Source organism: Epinephelus lanceolatus, chromosome 13, assembly GCF_041903045.1.
Source record: "Epinephelus lanceolatus isolate andai-2023 chromosome 13, ASM4190304v1, whole genome shotgun sequence".
NCBI lineage: Eukaryota > Metazoa > Chordata > Actinopteri > Perciformes > Serranidae > Epinephelus > Epinephelus lanceolatus.
This window is the reverse complement of record NC_135746.1, coordinates 14,388,647-14,408,129: the sequence shown is the minus strand read 5'-3', so window position 1 is coordinate 14,408,129 and position 19,483 is coordinate 14,388,647. Positions and strand designations below refer to the sequence as shown.

Below are 19,483 nucleotides of genomic sequence, written 5' to 3'. Positions count from 1 at the left end.
TAACCGTCAGTGTAGGTGTTCAGTCAGAGCAGATTTCACCCGGGTGCGATTTTGACTTCTCTGTGCAAATTAAATTACGGAGCGTGGAGCTCAAGGAGACAGCTGGTGATCACTGCATGTAGCTGAAGGCGTGCAGAGCACATGGTACCTATTATACTACAGCAGTCGGATCAGCTACTGTGAAATGGCTACGCTTGTCAGTTGTTCGTTCAATGCTCAACATCTCTGGGCAATAGTATTTTAACTTGTATTATAACTTTTATGTGAATACTCTTGAGGCCCAGTGCAAATCGCTCTGTGCCTTCTTTGTAATGCATTTCTTCCTTGAGCGTGTCCCGACTGTGAGGCTTTTGTGCGAACATAATGAAATCAGTGCACTTGCTGCAACAGCTTGGGTGTGAAAGTGTTGCCAGGCATCAGTTTAATAAAGATGCAAACGTCGTCAGAGCACCACCACGGCCTCACCCTCTCTAATCTTGTTTTGCGCTCTTTTAAATTAGATCACCCTGACACACAGTCTTACACTAACGCACTCTCACACTAACACAGATGTATAGAATATATAGAAAAATTAAAGTTCAAATTGCAAATGCTAAGCCTTCCTCAGTATTTTCCTCAACATGTTAAAATCCAATTAGCCTCCCTCCACTTGTGGCTGTCACTCTTATCAGTCCCGGTCCCTCAGTAGACTCACACAGGATTTATTAAAAATTTAAGCGCTCCTCTTTTAGGGGGATAATATATTGGAAACCCTGCAGCATCAACATGAAGCCTTTTAATAATTCATGTGTGTAGCCTGGTGAAGACACAACATGGACTCTAGCACTTTAGCTTTGTAGTGCTGTGACATTTTAAGAAACACAACCATGCAATAAATCTTCTGACCAGGAGTTGTTTTATCGCAGCTTGGGAGGACCCAAACTGCAGCGAGGGATTGACACTGGAGTTAATCAAGTTGTAGCATATTTTAATTGTTTGGAACTGACCCATCGCTAAGCCTCACCACCCTGAAGCTGCTGCTGCAGTGTGGCACACCATGTGACGCGTGTCATGTGGCATCCTGGACGTGTCGTGCTGCAGCTCGTCAGACGACCATGCAAAGTTATTACTACTTATACTGAAAGATTTGTATTTCCTCCACCTTAGCATTGGCTTAAAATCATATGTGGAGAACCCTTCATTAAACTTGATTTCTCACCTGTAGAGCCGATCACCACAGCTATGACTCGTTAGCCAATATCAGCTATTATCCGTGTAATGACGGGATTGTGGGTTGCTTTGCTTAGGCTATTTCTTGACTTCAACAACGAGTCTCTCCTCATCCATTCTTTGTCACACACAAGACGACAGGAGAGGAGTTGAGCTGCCATAGGAGCTGAGAAAAAAAGTGGCAAAGTAATGCTACTTTTGGTAATGAGTTAGGCTGTAAGGTCGCTAGCATAATCCTAAAACAAATAAAGATCAGCAGAAAAATGCTATTGTTACTTCAAATAACTTCCACACTAGGAATTCCTGGTCCTAGAAGAACACAGTAAGCTTGTTAGCTGTGGTTACTGTACCATGAAGGTTAATGTGTGGTGGTTGGATCACTCTTGTTGAGAGTTCACAGCAGGATGGAGACGGATATTCTCTTAAGCAGCACTTTACTATTCTCCACACTTCAGCAGCTTCCCACCAACAACATTTCCTGGTTACACTTCCCTGTTATGGGTCACATGTCTCTTAGCTGACCAATGAGAGGCTAGAAGGACTTAGTCTGAGGTAGTCTGGGGCTGTTTAGTGGCCGTTTTGGTAAGGAACCGGAACCAGGGCGAGAGAGACAGGATCCGGAATTCGATGGATGCACCTTTCCGTCAAAATAAAAGCACCAAGCTAATAAAAATGCGGTGAAACTTTTTAATTTAAAGAATATAATTTACAAGAAAAGCCCCAAGCCATTAAGTTAACCTTTTTCTTTTATTGTAAATCGATGGTGCACCAGAATTTAAATGACAATGACTTGCAGTGTCAGAAACCAGCAAAAGAAGGCGTCCTTTAACGTTGGCATGATATGTGGCCCGTTGCCGTTATAGTTGAACAGCGCCCTGTGGTGTCAGGGGGAAACGCTGCTGGACAGGAACAAAAGTTAAGACAGTCTGAGACAGGCGAGTGGGTGAGTCAAAAATCGACTTTCACCTGAGAGAGCGGTGTCTGTGTCCTGTAAGATTCTAAAGCCAAACCCTTTTCTTTTTTCCTAAACCCAACCACATGTTTTTGTTGCCGAAACCTAACCATGTATATTTTGTTGCCTAAACCCAACCACGTTGTTTTTGTTGCCTAAACCTAACAATGGGCTTTTGTTGCCGAAACCTAACCATGTATATTTTGTTGCCAAAACCTAACCACATTGTTTTTGTTGCCTAAACCTAACAATGGGCTTTTGTTGCCGAAACCTAACCATGTATATTTTGTTGCCTAAACCCAACCACGTTGTTTTTGTTGCCTAAACCTAACAATGGGCTTTTGTTGCCAAAACCTAACCACGTATATTTTGTTGTCGAAACCTAACCATGTATATTTTGTTGCCTAAACCCAACCACGTTGTTTTTGTTGCCTAAACCTAACAATGGGCTTTTGTTGCCAAAACCTAACCACGTATATTTTGTTGTCGAAACCTAACCATGTATATTTTGTTGCCTAAACCCAACTACGTGTTTTTGTTGCCTAAACCTAACAATGGGCTTTTGTTGCCGAAACCTAACCATGTACATTTTGTTGCCGAAACCTAACCATGTATATTTTGTTGCCTAAACCCAACCACATGTTTTTGTTGCCTAAACCTAACAATGGGCTTTTGTTGCCGAAACCTAACAATGGGCTTTTGTTGCCTAAACCTAACAATGGGCTTTTGTTGCCGAAACTTAACCATGTATATTTTGTTGCCAAAACCTAACCACATTGTTTTTGTTGCCTAAACCCAACCACGTTGTTTTTGTTGCCTAAACCTAACAATGGGCTTTTGTTGCCAAAACCTAACCATGTATATATTGTTGCCGAAACCTAACCATGTATATTTTGTTGCCTAAATCCAACCACATGTTTTTGTTGCCTAAACCTAACAATGGGCTTTTGTTGCCTAAACCTAACAATGGGCTTTTGTTGCCGAAACCTAACCATGTATATTTTGTTGCCTAAACCCAACCACATTGTTTTTGTTGCCTAAACCTAACAATGGGCTTTTGTTGCCGAAACCTAACCATGTATATTTTGTTGCCTAAACCCAACTACGTGTTTTTGTTGCCTAAACCTAACAATGGGCTTTTGTTGCCGAAACCTAACCATGTACATTTTGTTGCCGAAACCTAACCATGTATATTTTGTTGCCTAAACCCAACCACATGTTTTTGTTGCCTAAACCTAACAATGGGCTTTTGTTGCCGAAACCTAACAATGGGCTTTTGTTGCCTAAACCTAACAATGGGCTTTTGTTGCCGAAACCTAACCATGTATATTTTGTTGCCTAAACCCAACCACATTGTTTTTGTTGCCTAAACCTAACAATGGGCTTTTGTTGCCGAAACCTAACCATGTATATTTTGTTGCCTAAACCCAACTACGTGTTTTTGTTGCCTAAACCTAACAATGGGCTTTTGTTGCCGAAACCTAACCATGTACATTTTGTTGCCGAAACCTAACCATGTATATTTTGTTGCCTAAACCCAACCACATGTTTTTGTTGCCTAAACCTAACAATGGGCTTTTGTTGCCGAAACCTAACAATGGGCTTTTGTTGCCTAAACCTAACAATGGGCTTTTGTTGCCGAAACCTAACCATGTATATTTTGTTGCCTAAACCCAACTACGTGTTTTTGTTGCCTAAACCTAACAATGGGCTTTTGTTGCCGAAACCTAACCATGTACATTTTGTTGCCGAAACCTAACCATGTATATTTTGTTGCCTAAACCCAACCACATGTTTTTGTTGCCTAAACCTAACAATGGGCTTTTGTTGCCGAAACCTAACAATGGGCTTTTGTTGCCTAAACCTAACAATGGGCTTTTGTTGCCGAAACCTAACCATGTATATTTTGTTGCCTAAACCCAACCACATGTTTTTGTTGCCTAAACCTAACAATGGGCTTTTGTTGCCGAAACCTAACAATGGGCTTTTGTTGCCTAAACCTAACAATGGGCTTTTGTTGCCGAAACCTAACCATGTATATTTTGTTGCCTAAACCCAACCACATTGTTTTTGTTGCCTAAACCTAACAATGGGCTTTTGTTGCCTAAACCTAACCATGTATATTTTGTTGCCTAAACCCAACTACGTGTTTTTGTTGCCTAAACCTAACAATGGGCTTTTGTTGCCGAAACCTAACCATGTACATTTTGTTGCCGAAACCTAACCATGTATATTTTGTTGCCTAAACCCAACCACATGTTTTTGTTGCCTAAACCTAACAATGGGCTTTTGTTGCCTAAACCTAACAATGGGCTTTTGTTGCCTAAACCTAACAATGGGCTTTTGTTGCCGAAACCTAACCATGTATATTTTGTTGCCTAAACCCAACCACATTGTTTTTGTTGCCTAAACCTAACAATGGGCTTTTGTTGCCGAAACCTAACCATGTATATTTTGTTGCCTAAACCCAACTACGTGTTTTTGTTGCCTAAACCTAACAATGGGCTTTTGTTGCCGAAACCTAACCATGTACATTTTGTTGCCGAAACCTAACCATGTATATTTTGTTGCCTAAACCCAACCACATGTTTTTGTTGCCTAAACCCAACCATGTGTTTTTGTTGCCGAAACCCAACCATGTGTTTGAGTTGAAGGAAAAAAACTGTCAATTCACAATGTCGTGCCGACAGTGTGTTTATTTTGAAAGAGACTGTATAAATCAGTTTTACTTCTGGACCCTCCTGTCAATGGCTCAGATTAATCTGATCCCATTTGATTTGGCGGTGGGAACCTCTTGCCTTGACCGCATGCCTTTGCTGACGTCGACCCTAGCAGAATTCGAACCCTGGACCTTCCGCATGGAAGACGAGTGCTCTAACCATTTTACACTTGAAAGAGACTGTATATAAACTTTAAATTTTCTGTGAAAAGTGTATCTTGAAAGAAGACCATGACATGTAACAGGCAAAAAGACACGGCGTCCTAGAGGGTCAACATTCATGGTGTTGTCATGGAAAGTCCATGACCCAAATGTCAATAAGTAATGAGGTCTGAGTGAGAAATGTGTTGGTTTGGGAGATGGGTTGCGGTCACTTGCTGTTACACAGTCTTTTTATCAGTTGATTTATTTTACTCTGTTGTTCTCCTTTGTCATTAGCTGTCATATTTAACTGTCAAAAACTGAAACATTTAGTAGCATAGAAGTTAAAACACCTTTCCAGGATTAGTAAAATAAAATCTTATAAGTGGTGTAGACCCATGTGGATTTACTTTTATTTGCCAAAATTGTCAACACAACAACAATCCCTTGAAAGTGAATGGAATTGTGTTTGTTTTGATGTTTAAAGCATTCAAAAATCCTTTAAAAACCTCAACAGTAAAATGCCTTTCCTGAAGTCATGCTCCTTATTGTATTATGAATTTATGTTGTTACTGTTGTTGAGCAAAACACTGCAACCCCCCATGTTCAGCAGCTGAACCTGACCTCTGACCTCATGTGGAGAAGGGAAAGGGTGAATTTCGCCCGCAGGGATCAATAACGCATTAAAGAACCACTCTTAAATGGTGGTGAACCTGCTGGCTCAGAACAATGAATTGCTTTAAGTGTTACAGGCGCAACTTCTATCAACAAATCGACAAAATCTCCACACACGTCTCATCCAGAATAAGTCAAAAGCATCCAGCCGTGCTCCCCACCATGTACCTAAGCAATCACATACAATAACATTTAATGTGCTCTCTCTGGTTTTGCAGCAGCCCCCACAGTATGATTGAAGATGAGTTAATAATTCAGAGTTGTTGGAAGCGTGCTAAGGGGATGGTGTTCTCTGCTGTTCGCCTTCACAGCTGCATGGGGCCTGCCAGTGACAGATGGCTCAGCCCATGTGGAGATTTTGGTGCCAGTATAGCCCAGCAGAGTGTTAGACACTTATTGTGTGTGTCTCTTTCTCTCTCTAGACGCTCCTCTTGTTCATGCTCATTGTCAGTCTCACTCTTATTTAAGTGTGAGCTGTAAGAAAAAGGGAAACCGAGCACAAAGGCTGGGTATTTTCACTTCGACTATATGTCTGTGTTTAGCTGGTTATGGATGTGTTCTGTAGTTGGCTTTGTCACAGCCACTTTGTTGTTAAAAGGCTGCTTTGGAAAGCTGTGGATTATTGGATCATGTTTCACTTATCGCCCTATTAAGTTTATCACAGGATGTGGTCTGTTGCATAGTTTTGTAAGTAATCCTTCTCCTGATGCTCCACTACAGGGTGTCCAGGTGTCGTTGGGAGATATTTTAAGCTCTCTGCATGGGCGCAGTCGCCCTCCCTGCCTACGATAGTCTGCTCGAGGACAGCTTGGTGCTACCTGTTGGAAATCACAGCAACAGCAGGACATTGCAGCTATTCTGTACAGTCTATCACAGCCCAGCTGATATTTGGTTTGTGGGGCCTATGCAGCAATTTTTTATTTCCTCAGATCCTGTTTTTCACTTAGAACCAAAGCATCGTACCCAGAAAGAGATGGTAACACATCTCAGTTTAATAGGATGTATTCAGATTCAGAGAACGTAAGCATTATGTGCAGCGTGAAGATCACTTATGGATGGTTTCATACACAAAATAAATGTGTTTATTCCCTCAGTGGAGTCAGTCTTATGGTCTAATTCTTATCTTCCAATGCACAAACACGATTTCAACTTTTCTCATTACACAAGTTTAATAAAAAGTGTATTGCAGAGCTCTGACAGAGAGACACCTTAAGCACCGCGACAAAAAAAGAGTTTTATTTTAAAATGATCATATCACATGTAATTTGTGCAAAGTCTGACTGCATATCCACACCGCTGTCTGCTCAGCTGTGACGTTACTCTGCCAGCCCTCCTGCTGCCTGTGCTGAGTATTGTAAACAGTCTGCTCAGCAAACAAAGCAGCGAAGACTTGAAAACTAAATTGGACACACTTTTAGAGTTTTAAATGTAGTGTCTGTGAACTTAATCTTCCCTAACATGTGAATCCCCTTTCAAAAACAACTTCTAATCTGATCCCATACACAGAGCGATATGATTAAGTGGATTATCCAACATGTTCATCATCATTTGCAAGAATCTATCAACAAGTATTTGAACGCATGATGATCTGGACAAAGAATTTTCCTAGTCAACCAATAGTCGCCATTTAGGGCCATTAGTCGACTAGTCGCCCGCATTTTCACAATATTAATTGAATTATTAAATGATATATTTTGGGCGGGGCAACACAATGGTTTCAGTTGAAGGTGTGAGAAAGAACAGTATCAGTAACATTGTTAACACTGTGCTACATTACAGAGAAATACAAAAGGAAGTTTTATAACTAAATTCGGGAACAAGACCACGCCTTGAACATATCCCATTTCCGTTCACTAAGTATTTAAGCACACCTCATCCGTTTCCTACTCCTCTGATTCAGTTTCCACATCCCTCCCCCCCAAACCCCCTTTCTTTTTGTTTCCTTTTCTCTCTTTTGTGTTATTACAGGAACCGTGGCTCTGATCGTACCCTAGAGATCGAAGATACAGCTCCCCCACCCAGAGTCTCAACTTCCTGGTTCCAACTACCAAGCATCCATCCATCCACCCATAACCCTCTTTCCTCCTCTCATACCTTCACCCCTTATCCCCCTCATCCCTCCTTCCCTCATCCCTTCACCCCTCAAACCTCATCTCTCAACCCTCATCCCCTCATCCCTTCAGCCTCATCCCCTCATCCAGTAAAATTAACTTTTTACCTCATCTGCCGTTGACTAGTGACCTCCAAAAATGTACGGGCCAAACATATTTTTCACCAGCCAAATAAAAAAAACATGCCTTGTTTGACTAAAAATCATTGCCTTACATTTTAAGTATGAAAATCCAACTTTAGGAAAATCCAACCCTGTCCTCTGTGTTTCTTTGGCGTGCTTGCGGCAAAGGCTGCATCTCATCGTGTTGGTGTGGGGGTCGTAGGTCAGCCATGACCGCGGCTGGCCAGCGTCGTCTAGTTCCCATTTTTCAATAAAACACCGTGCGACATTTGTACTCCGTTTAACTGTCTGTTCTTCTTGTCCAAGTCCAACATGTTCATCTTCGTTTTTCCTCTTTTCTGGCGGTGGCTTCACGCCAGGAATGTGTCGCCACATCTTGCTCAGAAGTTACCATAGACTGCCAGAAGTTCCAGTAGCTGACGTCATGCGTTCCCAGCACACGTACAATAAGCCTCGAGGGTCAAAATAGTCTGACACGGCTGCCAGAAATGGTCGAAGTACATATAAAAACCCACATGCAATTCAAAATTTTCCACTGGCCGCTGGCGGGTGTTAATTTTACACCCTGCCCTCATCCCTTCATCCCTCACCTCTCCATCCCTCACCCCTCCATGCCTCGACCCTCATCCCTTCATCCCTCATCCCTTCATCCCTCATCCCCTCATCCCTCATCCCCTCATCCCTTCATCCCTCACCCCTCTCCTCCTCAGTCATGACTTCTCATCATCCATAACATGTAATAAATCATTCAGAAAATACTATTGGTGTGGTCTTGTTAGTGAAATCGTACTAATGAACCTTCATTAATATAGGCCTTTATTTTATCTACAAGTAAGCCGCCATTCCATCTCTGTGGAATTTCGCAGGTCACTGCTTGGTAGTGACCGAACAGTGGGGCGGGGCAGAAATCTCAAGTTATGACAAGAAGACATGAGTGATTTCTGTTTTCAGTCCCTTCGGATATGACTCCCAGGAAAGCAGCCAATGGTTCTTGGAGGATCTGTACTTTAAAAATGGAATTGAGGGCTATGTAGATCTCATCCCAGTGTTGCTTCAGCTTGTAACATGACCAAAAAGTATGGAGAAATTTGGAATTTGCTTCCCCACTGTTACTCCAGCAGTTGCTGGAAGATGATGACCCCGTCTGCTCCCTTCATGTTTTATAGCAGTGGTTGCTAGCTATCCGGGCTAACCCCCCCCAACTGGTTTGAATTGATTTATTTTTTTAAGCGACAGGGTTGTGTTTGTTCTCCTGTCTTGTAGTTGTACTTTATTCAATTGGAGATAAGCTTACACTACACTGTGTTTTTATCTAACCAGAGCTGCCAGAGAACTGGACGGACACCAAGGAGACTCTGCTGGAGGGGATGGTGTTCAATGTGAAGTACCTGGGAATGACTCTGGTGGGCCAGCCCAAAGGAGAGGACATGGCCTCAGCTGCCATCCGCAGAATTGTTGCCACGGTGAGTCACTGGTCCCTCTCTGACTCATGCAACCTTGTAATGGAAGTTAACATCGTCTCTTGCATGCAAATCGTGCATACCATTAGGCATGGGATGATATGAAATTATATTATCCAGATAATCATCAAATATGCTGAAGAGTCTTACAGTTGCTCGAAAACATACTGGAATCACTTTACCTTACATTTCATTAAAGCTACAGGAGGTAACTTTGTTTAAGCAAAAATGTGTCTGTGAAAAAAACATGCTTGTTTCCCTCCTCGTAGTGCTCTGAATAGCATTTGCAAAAATCATAGAAACAACCAATCAGGAGTCTGTAACGCAGCTGTCAATCCCCGCTCGTGAACTGTCAAACTCGGCAGCACTGATCAAATATGCAGCAACAGAATCTTGATTCATTTTTGATCAGTGCTGCCTAGTCTGACAGTTTGACTGCAGCTCACAAACAGTGACTGACATGAATGACAGGTGCTCTCTCTGAAAACAGTCTGCGATTGGCCAAAGTCCTCTGCCAGGGGCTAGATTTTATAAAACCTGGAAACAGAGCCAAGAGGAGGTGCAGCAGTCTACTGCTCTTTCCGACCACTTGAATTATGCTCAAAGCTTATCATTGGCTATTTGCCCATTTACACCAAAATTAAACTGCATACCACAGCTTTAAGAAACAAATATATTTATAGCATCACAGGTAGGACACGCATCCTTTTTTTTGTGTAAAATGATCTAAAAAAAGCCAGGCTTTTCAGCTACTTGAAATGACATCATATCATGCCAGTGCTTTATCATGATCTTTTAGGTTTTGAGGTTGCTATGTATGCAGCCTGTTTTTGCAGAGTCTCTTTTGCTGTTGGTTGCCCAGCAGTGTCTTTGCTCCCCTGTGAGAAGTCATTTTCACTTTGTGAGCGAGGTTTTCAGCTGCAGCTTGTTCTCTGGTGGAATCTGTGCTTTCAGCGGGTGGTGTGGAAGTTTTTGTTGGACTTTAATATTTGTATCCTACACACGACAGTCTACAAATGTGCACCATGATCCACAAAATGTGTGACTTCCCTCCTGTGTATTTGCATATTTTGTTCAATTCCTACCACAGCAGATCTGTAAAAAAAAGTATGAGGTGCAGTTACTCACCACGTCAGCAAGTGGTGACGTTCTCTCCCATGAGATGATGAACCTTCACTGTGTAACAAGAAGGCTAAAAAGGGTGTAACATTCAACAACAGCTGGAAACAACAAGGATGAAGTCAGCCGCTATTAGTTTGTTTTCAGAGAGCAAAGGGAATTTATGCCTCTAAGTATGAGCACATATTCCTTGTTATGTTAAGCATGTGAAATAAAAACTGATTGTTTGTAAGGATTTTATTATCGTGATTGTGTTACCTGAGTTAAAGATCTGCAGTATTTCTTCCACCTCTGCAACCCTGTGTCAAATTAGCCATTAGCTCGATGCTAAAACATAATGAGAATCACCATTAATGCGCTACTGAAAATTAGCATCGCAATAATCCTTACGAACGATCCATTTTTATTTCACATGCTTAAAATGAAATATTTACTCATACTTACAGGCACAGCTTTTTCTACAGATCTTTTTTATTTATTCATTTATTACAATTTTTGTTTTTTAACTTAATTAATTAACTTATTTATTTTCTTACAGATCTGCTGCGGTAGGAATTGGACAAAATTATGCAAACAAATAGGAGGGAAGTCACAAATGTCACATGACCCACAACCTGACAGAAAGTGATCCATAAATGTCCAAATCTGATTTATGTGTAAAAATGGATTCACAAATGCGTAAATACGACTTCACCTGTGTTTGCTGTGGTGAAACTGTTTACATTTGTAAAACCCATAACTTTTTTATGTGAAATTAAAGTATGTAAGTTAAATGCCCTTGCAAATCACACTGTATTTTTGTGGATATGACTTTACACAACACAAATATAAAATATTGTGGATACTGAAATATTTGTGGATCATGTTGCACATTTATCGATTGTCTTGTGTGGTTACAAATACAGTTTTTCCCAATTGCTAAAACACAAAAGCCAATTCTCTAAACCAAATGACCAGTTCTCTAAACACGTTTAATAAAACTAGCCCCCATTTGCCAAAACCATAAACACATTTCACATTAAGACACAATTCACAAAACACAATCCTCCTTTTCTCATAAATCTAAACACATTTTGTCTTGCTAAAACACAAGTTGCAAAAAAGTTTGCTCAAATTATCAAATTAAAGCTCATGTGATGCAAAATGCTTGCCACAGTCAGCAAAATTTGAACACAATGAACACACCTGGCTTCATTCATTAAACATAACAACTCAAAATTGAAGACACTTGTTGCAAATGATGTGACCACACCTATAAAAGCCAGTTCAGAGTGCACAGTTTGCCTGGCAAGGGACAATATTGCCTGCGATGCAGATGAGGTCCTGTGGCCCGACCCAGCTTGACGACGTGATGCCGCACAATGATTGTGGAGTGTGTGTGTGTTGTATAGTTCCATAAATAAATAAAAAACATCACACCCTGAACATTGTTTTCAATGAGTATTGTTGTGTATAATGGATCCTCTGTCGTGTTTGCATTGAGTTGTGATGCAGTACAGTAGTGTAGCCTACATACTGTATTTTCTGTAGATTTACATACTGTTCATATGAAACACACAAAACTATGAATGCCCAATACTCTACAGTGATATATTCTGAGAACAGATACTGTAAGATTTCTAAAAATGTGCTTTGGCAGTTGTGAAAAAAAAGTGAACATTGTGTTTTCAGTTGTTTTGTTGTAGTCTGTAATGATGCGTATAGTGTTTAAATTTTTGCAGGCTTTGAGCAGCTGTTTTGGTGTGAAAGTTTGAGTTTTGACGAGAGAAGGTGTGGTTTTGTTTATGTAGCTTTAGAAAAGTGTGTTGTGTTTAGAGTTTTGGGAAAATGGAGGAAAGTTTTGTGAAATGTGTTTTAGCAATTGAGAAAAACTGTAATAAAAGTCCAATAAAAACTTTATTGCAGTATGCCGACGCACGTTTTGCAAATTGATTTATTTTTGTAATCAACGGCGTTGATGAATCACCACTCTTTGTGCACAAAATTTCTAATTTGTAAGGTAACTAGTTTGTAAAGTTATCACATAATTGTTGTGAAGTCAAAGTAAATATGTCCATCTTACAGTTTTTCTCAATCGCTTTGGTGCATTTCTCACATCACCATTAACATTTGCACAAGAGTTAGTGCAGTTCTCAAAACAATTAGTGCAAACTGCAAAACCTAGTTGATAACCTGTGTCACTTGCTCAAAATGGATAGCTCATTCCTCAAAAGCAAGTATTCATGTCAATGAAAGTGTCAGTGTCATCAAAATGAAAAGTCCTGACACCATTGTTTATGAGCCAAATGGCTTTGTCATGTTTTCATTATGACAGCTTACTCTAAGTGTTTTCCAATGCAAAAACGTCAGATCTTGGTGACACTACCTGAAAATACTCAGGACAGCACTATACACATTTGCACAGCCATTTGAAAACTATAGTAAAGTTACACATCACTGTATTTAGTGAGGTAACAGAGTACAAGACACTGAATACGTATGTGTCACATTTTTACTGCAAGTCTAATTTGTTCACAGCATTGTGCAAAAGAAAAATACACACTTACTTATTACTTACGTATGACACAATGACAGTAGTGCAGATTGTTTAGTGCTGAATTACTGTCCAATACACACACCTGTTCTCCCGACGAAATGTTTGAATAATTTAATTTACAATTTAATTTAAATTTAATTTACTCTCTCTTACCTGAGAGAAGAGCAAAATAAGAATCCCAGAAATCAGTGGGTTCTAACATAATGCCAACAAATCGCGGATATGAACAAAAACAATAAGAAATTTGTTTGTGGATCATTTCTTGCATGAAGCATAATGTTGCATATAGTTCTGCAGGCAAGGTCAGGACCTTCAGCAGCAATGTGAAATTTGAAGAGTGACATTGTGACGATTTCAATACAGTGAAGCTTTTTATAGAAGTTCTCTTGGGGATTTGTGAAATTACAGCCTCAAACTGAAGTGCACATCATCTGAAAGGGGAATACTTGTCAAATGTTGATTTTACACGTTATTTTGATGACCTGGGAAAACACTTTGTCAGGGTGGTCATTTTATGGGAAATTCTTGCACGATATCTACACTGTAATACAACTTGGGGAACCATGACAGACAGAATTTCAGTAGAAGATGTCCTTTACATCAGTATTTCAGTTGGTCACAGCTCAGTATATGTATTCTCATGGCCAAAAAACCTTTGTTGACATTGTTATAATCATCCAATTCAATGTTCATGTAACATGTAACAGCGTGGTCTTTAAAGTTAGCATGCAGAACAAACGGTCCCTTCATGAGAAAAAGTTTAGATTACTTTTAAACTGAGCAATCGGTGTAATTTACTTTCAGCTTTCTCGTGGCTTGTAGTTATAGTTGGGTTATGTTTATGTCAAGGTCAATTTGTCTGCATGGAAACATAGCTGCTAATCCAGGATTATCAAGGGTTGCACATGTGGAGCAGCTAGTGATATGATGTTTATTTAGCAGCACTAAGCCACACGGGGGATTTCTGAGCACAGTTTTCTACATCAATTCAGAAGCCTGTCAGTTTTCACAAGACTGTTCTGAAAACTGCAAACAAACTGTTGTAAATAAAGATTGTATGTCTACAAACTCTGGTTTGTGTGAACACAAACTTACACATTATGTTCCCTCTTCCCATTCTTCTTCCATGCTCACACACGTGCGCACCTTTTCACTGAACGCTGCCAACAATATGAACGTCTAATCTCCCGGAAGGCTTTCTCTGCAGGAAGAAAAGCCCGGCACAGACAGCCTGGTTATAAACCCCCCACTTTTCCATTAGAGACTGAACCGAACCTAATGGCAGGATTAAGATTCAATTGATTTACACCAAGACAGGAAAAGGGAAGTCAGTTGTCTCTGTCTGTTCCCTTGGAAACCAATCAACCTGAATGGGATTACTGAATACATTTGTGAGTTTTCCATTTGCTACATGCTTCAGTCAGGCATGATAAGACAGGATGGAGGGACCCAACGTATAGAGGAAGGCTGAACTTGCGTATCTCGAGCTGACAGATTGGTTCTTGCCTCATGGCACCACATGAGTAACATGACAGAAAACGTGGTTGTTAGCACTTCCTACATGAATGAGCTGCTACAGTCAGCCACAGCACTCATTCCCTCCCTATTATAATATCCCATATTGTAAGTGCTGTGCAGAATGTGCTGTTCCTTGTTGCCATCTCAGGGGCATTTAGGCACCTACAGAAAGCCATGGCACCGTTCCTGTTGTCCTTCAGAAGTCCTAGTTTCTGTTTAAGCAAAGATCCCACTCCTTTTCATCGTCAGCTTCTTTTCGTTGCTGGCCTTAATTTCACCTTCTGCAAAAATAAAGGAGTTTACATGCAGGGTGAATGTAGAACTGCAGTACACGATGAAATCATTTCTTTCTTCTTTGCTCTCCGTATTCCTCCACAGCCGCTCTACTGATTCTTAACCTGATATCATTTGGGTGTGAAACTAAACTGCTCTCATTTGCTAGCTAATTGCATGGTAAGGAGGTCATTGTCATTGTCAACAGGCGCTCTCACAGACAGCGTGCTCAGCACTATGGCTGTATTTTCTGAAACCCCAGATGGAGCGGAGCGGCAGGGGAAGTGAGTGGCTGCCAGCTCGACCTCGAGTTGCAATGTGTAGCTCTCATTCTGGGCTACACATTGCAGCTGTCCTCCCCCCGGTTCTGTCACCTTTTATAAATTTCCCCACATTTCTGGGACAACTCATGCAGGCTGCCTAATTTTGCTCGGCAGTCAGTGTCACTTTTGAGGGTTTCTGGTGTTTAATCAGATGTAAAATCACCTTATATTTATGTCAGAGTGACAGGGTTGCTCTCTGGCAAGATAGTTTCTGTGTGATTTTAATGCATGTGTAAATGTGTTTCATATATTTTAAACCCACAGGCCAGAGCCAGTGCTAAGAAGTTTCGGAAAGTAACGCTGACAGTCTCACCGAAAGGCATCATCATGACAGACACAGAGACTACAGACCTCATAGAAAATGTCTCCATATACAGGTAAATGCAAAAAACCTTCCATGTTAGTGTTGGGATATGGGCCAAACTAAAGACTCAAAATACGTCAAATCGATTTTCCCAAGCAATGGTTTCTGTCATTTAAGGCAATTCTTATCATGTTCATGTATGTTTATGTCCTCATTTTGATGTCATCAAGTTTGGTTTTAATGGCGATGTGATTAAGGCCCAAGCATAATGCGTTGATTCTGCTATTATGTCTCTTCCCTTGTAACCTCATGTACTGTCAAGTTGTCCCAGGAGCTTCCTGCTGCTGCAGTGATGATAATAAAAGTAATGCCCCTGAACTTACAAGTGGCTAAGCTAACATTCAGGACACCTAAGTAGCTCATCTAGTGAGTCATGTCGTTGGAAATGTTTTCTAATCTGTCATCACTGTATTATATATGTGAGGCACAACAAATGTTGTATCTTAAAGGCCAAATATAGCTGGTCATTCTGAGAACACTCTCGGAGAGCTCATGACTTTGCTGGAACATTTTTAGTATGGAGTCCTAGATAAGGAGTGATTTAGGAAAGTTCTCAGAGCAAGGAAGGTGACAGACACTTTTACCTTATGAGGAGGTGTGGTTGACCCCGTTGCTAGGTATGATGCATTCTTTTAACTGGTGTGATTGGTTGTCAGACACGTCCTTTTGTAAGCCTGCAAGGAAATGAAAATGAAATGAAATTAACTGCTGACTGTGAAAGTGTTGTCATTGTTAGTGTGATTACTCTGCTGATGGAAGGCTGAGGCAGACTCAAGTCATCACTGCTGTACTGTTGCATTTTCACAGTTATCCAAATATCTTACTGTTACCCCTTTAACACCAAAGCAGTTCCAGTGCTGGTGCTGGTGCTGGCTCTCAGTTGGTTCAACTTGCGAACCAGCTGAGAACCAATTTGCTTTTCCACGGCTCGAGGTGGTTAGGGTGCCACGTCATTGCGTCACTATATACATTAGTTACGTTGTTGCTTTCCCACTGGCGCAAAGCTTGAGGGAACAACAACAACGATGGCAGCCCAAGTACTTGTGCAGCTGTTACTCCTGGCTCTATGAGGCTTCATCGGCATCCAAACATGGCAGATAGATCATATTTGTGCTGCTCGACAAGATTTGTATGGACGGCAATTACGTTCCAGAAGACAGCTTAACCTAACACAGTTTGTCTCTTACTAACATTGAATGTGAGATTGTTATGTTAGCCTTTGTTGTAAGCTAATGTTAGCTGGCAGAGCACAGCTAATTCACAACGCAAATGTGTATGTGTACTTATTTAGACAACTGAGGGCTAGTTTATTGTAGTTTCAGCTGGACAAAAGAGGATGCTTAGCTCTGAAATGAACTCTACTATTTGAAATGCATGTAAACAAACTGTATGAAAATGAGTGTCTCAAATCACATACTTCCGTTAGTACACTTCTATGTAGTATACTATGTGCACTATGTACTCATTGGCGTAGTGCACAAATTTCAACAGGGTAGTGTTGTCTCAAACCAAACATGGCTGTTGTGCACTCACCAGAAATGATGACCACAAACTAGCTAGTTAGCAAACTAGTATTAGCATTCGTGTTAGCGTTCGCGGTACCAAATCATTACAGACTGCTAAATTAACCCAATAAACATACTGCTGGCTTATACCTGTTACGGCTGTGTGTGTCCTGTGCTGCTGTCCCTTCTCCCTCCTTTGTAGATCTGCCCAGGTGTGCTGCATTACTTAACGAGGTGCAGCACACCTGGCATGGAGGAGGTGCTTGAGAGGCCGTTTACACGTACACGGTGATTTTGATAAACGGAGACATCTTCCTTCGTTTGTGCCCTTCGTTTACACGCAAACGGAGATTTCTCCTCTGAAAACGAGTCTTTCTAAAAACTCCGGCCAGAGTGGAGATTTTGGAAAACTCCGGTTGCGCGTTTGCATGTAAACTGAGATAAATGGAGATAAACGGAGTTATAGGCAGTCGACGTCACAGTATGCACCGGAACTTGTGCCTGTGTCAAAAGTGCAACCTATGGTGACAATGGATACATGGAAGGCTTGAGCTTCTCGTTACACTGCCACCTACAGGTTTGGCATGCTCTTGTGTATATATACACGGGTAAGTGTAAACGAAGATCTTTTTGAAAACGGAGAGGGTGAAATGTCCGTTTATTAAAATAGCCGGCAACGTGTAAACGGCCTCTAAGAGCTCCTGTGCCAGCAACAGCGGAGAGAGGCTCTGGTGTGGGGACTGCTGGTCCTGCTGCCTCTCACCATGGGGTTTTTGTTGTCTTGTTTGCCTGTTTTAAGTCTAATAAATCCCATGGATTTGAATGTTTTAAAGGTATTCATGTGATTATTTTGGGTCAGTGTTTGGAGTTTTGTTCGCCCCATAGGGCCGCCTAAGGGTGGGGCATAACATACCCGACAACAGTATAGTGGTGCTTAGTGCAAAAAACAGATGTATTTGTACAATGCAGCGACATTCACGGTCGCAGTCCTCGGCCGCCATTTCCAGTTTGAAAAGTGGTCCCTCCCCTTCAGCTACGTAGCCTCGATGGCATTCTCGGAACCCATCGGCTGTATTTGGCGTCTGACTTCCTGCAGACTCTGGGGGCAGACCCCCGATTTTTTGGCATTCCGGTTTGATTTGGGCGGAGGAGGCGAATTTCCATTTCCAACTTCTGTTTATAAATAAGTAAATATGCTGAACCATTGCGATGGATTCAGAGTTTGCAGTGACGCCAATTATGTTCCGCCTTGTTAGTTCACCACACGGACCGTTTAACCTGGCAACAACTGCAGCCGGCTCAAACATGATTGGTCAATATCACGCGGACTACAAACAGCCTACAACCGGAAACCAGGGCTCTTCCGCTCTTCTTCCGGAGGCAAGATCTCCGGGGTTTGCCTACAGACTCTACATTCACTGAATGTAGAATCTGTATATAGAGACTACCTAGAGGGTGACCATTGAGAGTGACAAGTGTCCATAGTTCCACACTCAACTTCTTGACCATTTTGAGTGCACCATCTGGGTACTGCACTGTATTTTTCCATACTTCTCAATGTGAATGCACTTTACACTCAAAACATTAAGTGTAAATACAGAAGTATGCAACTAGAGACACGGCATTAGTATTGTGATCAATTTGTGTTAGGTGGGAAATGTGTGTGTTCTGTATGAGCTCAACAACACATTTTTCCTGCACAATCTAATCTGTAGCATTACAGTTACTCATTATATTTCCTTTCTGTGTAACACCCAACTCATTAATGGTGTAAATTCCAAACTAACACCAAAATGAAAATAACCAGCATAAACCATGTTTTCAACAGACACATAAATAACACTAACAAAAAGTGACATTTGTGTTTCGCTACATAAAACAGCAAACTTAACTGCATACAAGAAACTACTCAGTCCAGCACAAGGAATGATGGGAAATGTGGGCGTCGCTACAGTGATAATATGAGGGAAACTCCCACTAACTAGGCAAATTTATACAATGTGAACTGCCATAAGCTTGTGCTACTAATGTTAGGTTGTTGTATTAAAGGAGAGAATGTGCCCAGCAAAAGACAAGCATTTGCCTGTGAATCATGAGACTTCTAATGAAGCTGAGTGTACTTGTGTTTGAAAGTATTAAGCTTTGTTTAATGTGTGTTTAAAGGATGTTTGAAATCAATCAGACTTTACAGCACTTCACAGAAACTCCATCACAGACTGGTGTTTTGGAGGTGTAACTGCAGCGCAACACAGACAAACCACCTGTAACTGTTGCCACTATATGTGTTACATATTTCCATGAAGTTTCCATCTAAGAATGACTTTATGAATCAGAATTTATTTTGGGTAATATTCTGTATTTTATTTGTGCTCTTTTAGTAAACAGGAAGAGTCTTTTATTTTGAAGCCCCGTTGAGCTGTTTCTGTCTGGTTAACGTGAGTGAGTTAGAAGCTAGC

The 19,483-nt window shown here is 41.1% G+C and overlaps 1 protein-coding gene across 1 annotated transcript in view; it reads left to right on the top strand.

Moving 5' to 3' along the window:
* LOC117270747 (low density lipoprotein receptor adapter protein 1) overlaps positions 1–19,483 on the top strand; it is a 121,132-nt gene that overhangs the window by 37,360 nt on the left and 64,289 nt on the right. The window contains exons 2-3 of the mRNA XM_078173781.1: positions 9,250–9,392; positions 15,423–15,535. Coding sequence (XP_078029907.1) covers positions 9,250–9,392; positions 15,423–15,535 — 256 coding nt within the window. The remainder of the gene's footprint in view (positions 1–9,249; positions 9,393–15,422; positions 15,536–19,483) is intronic.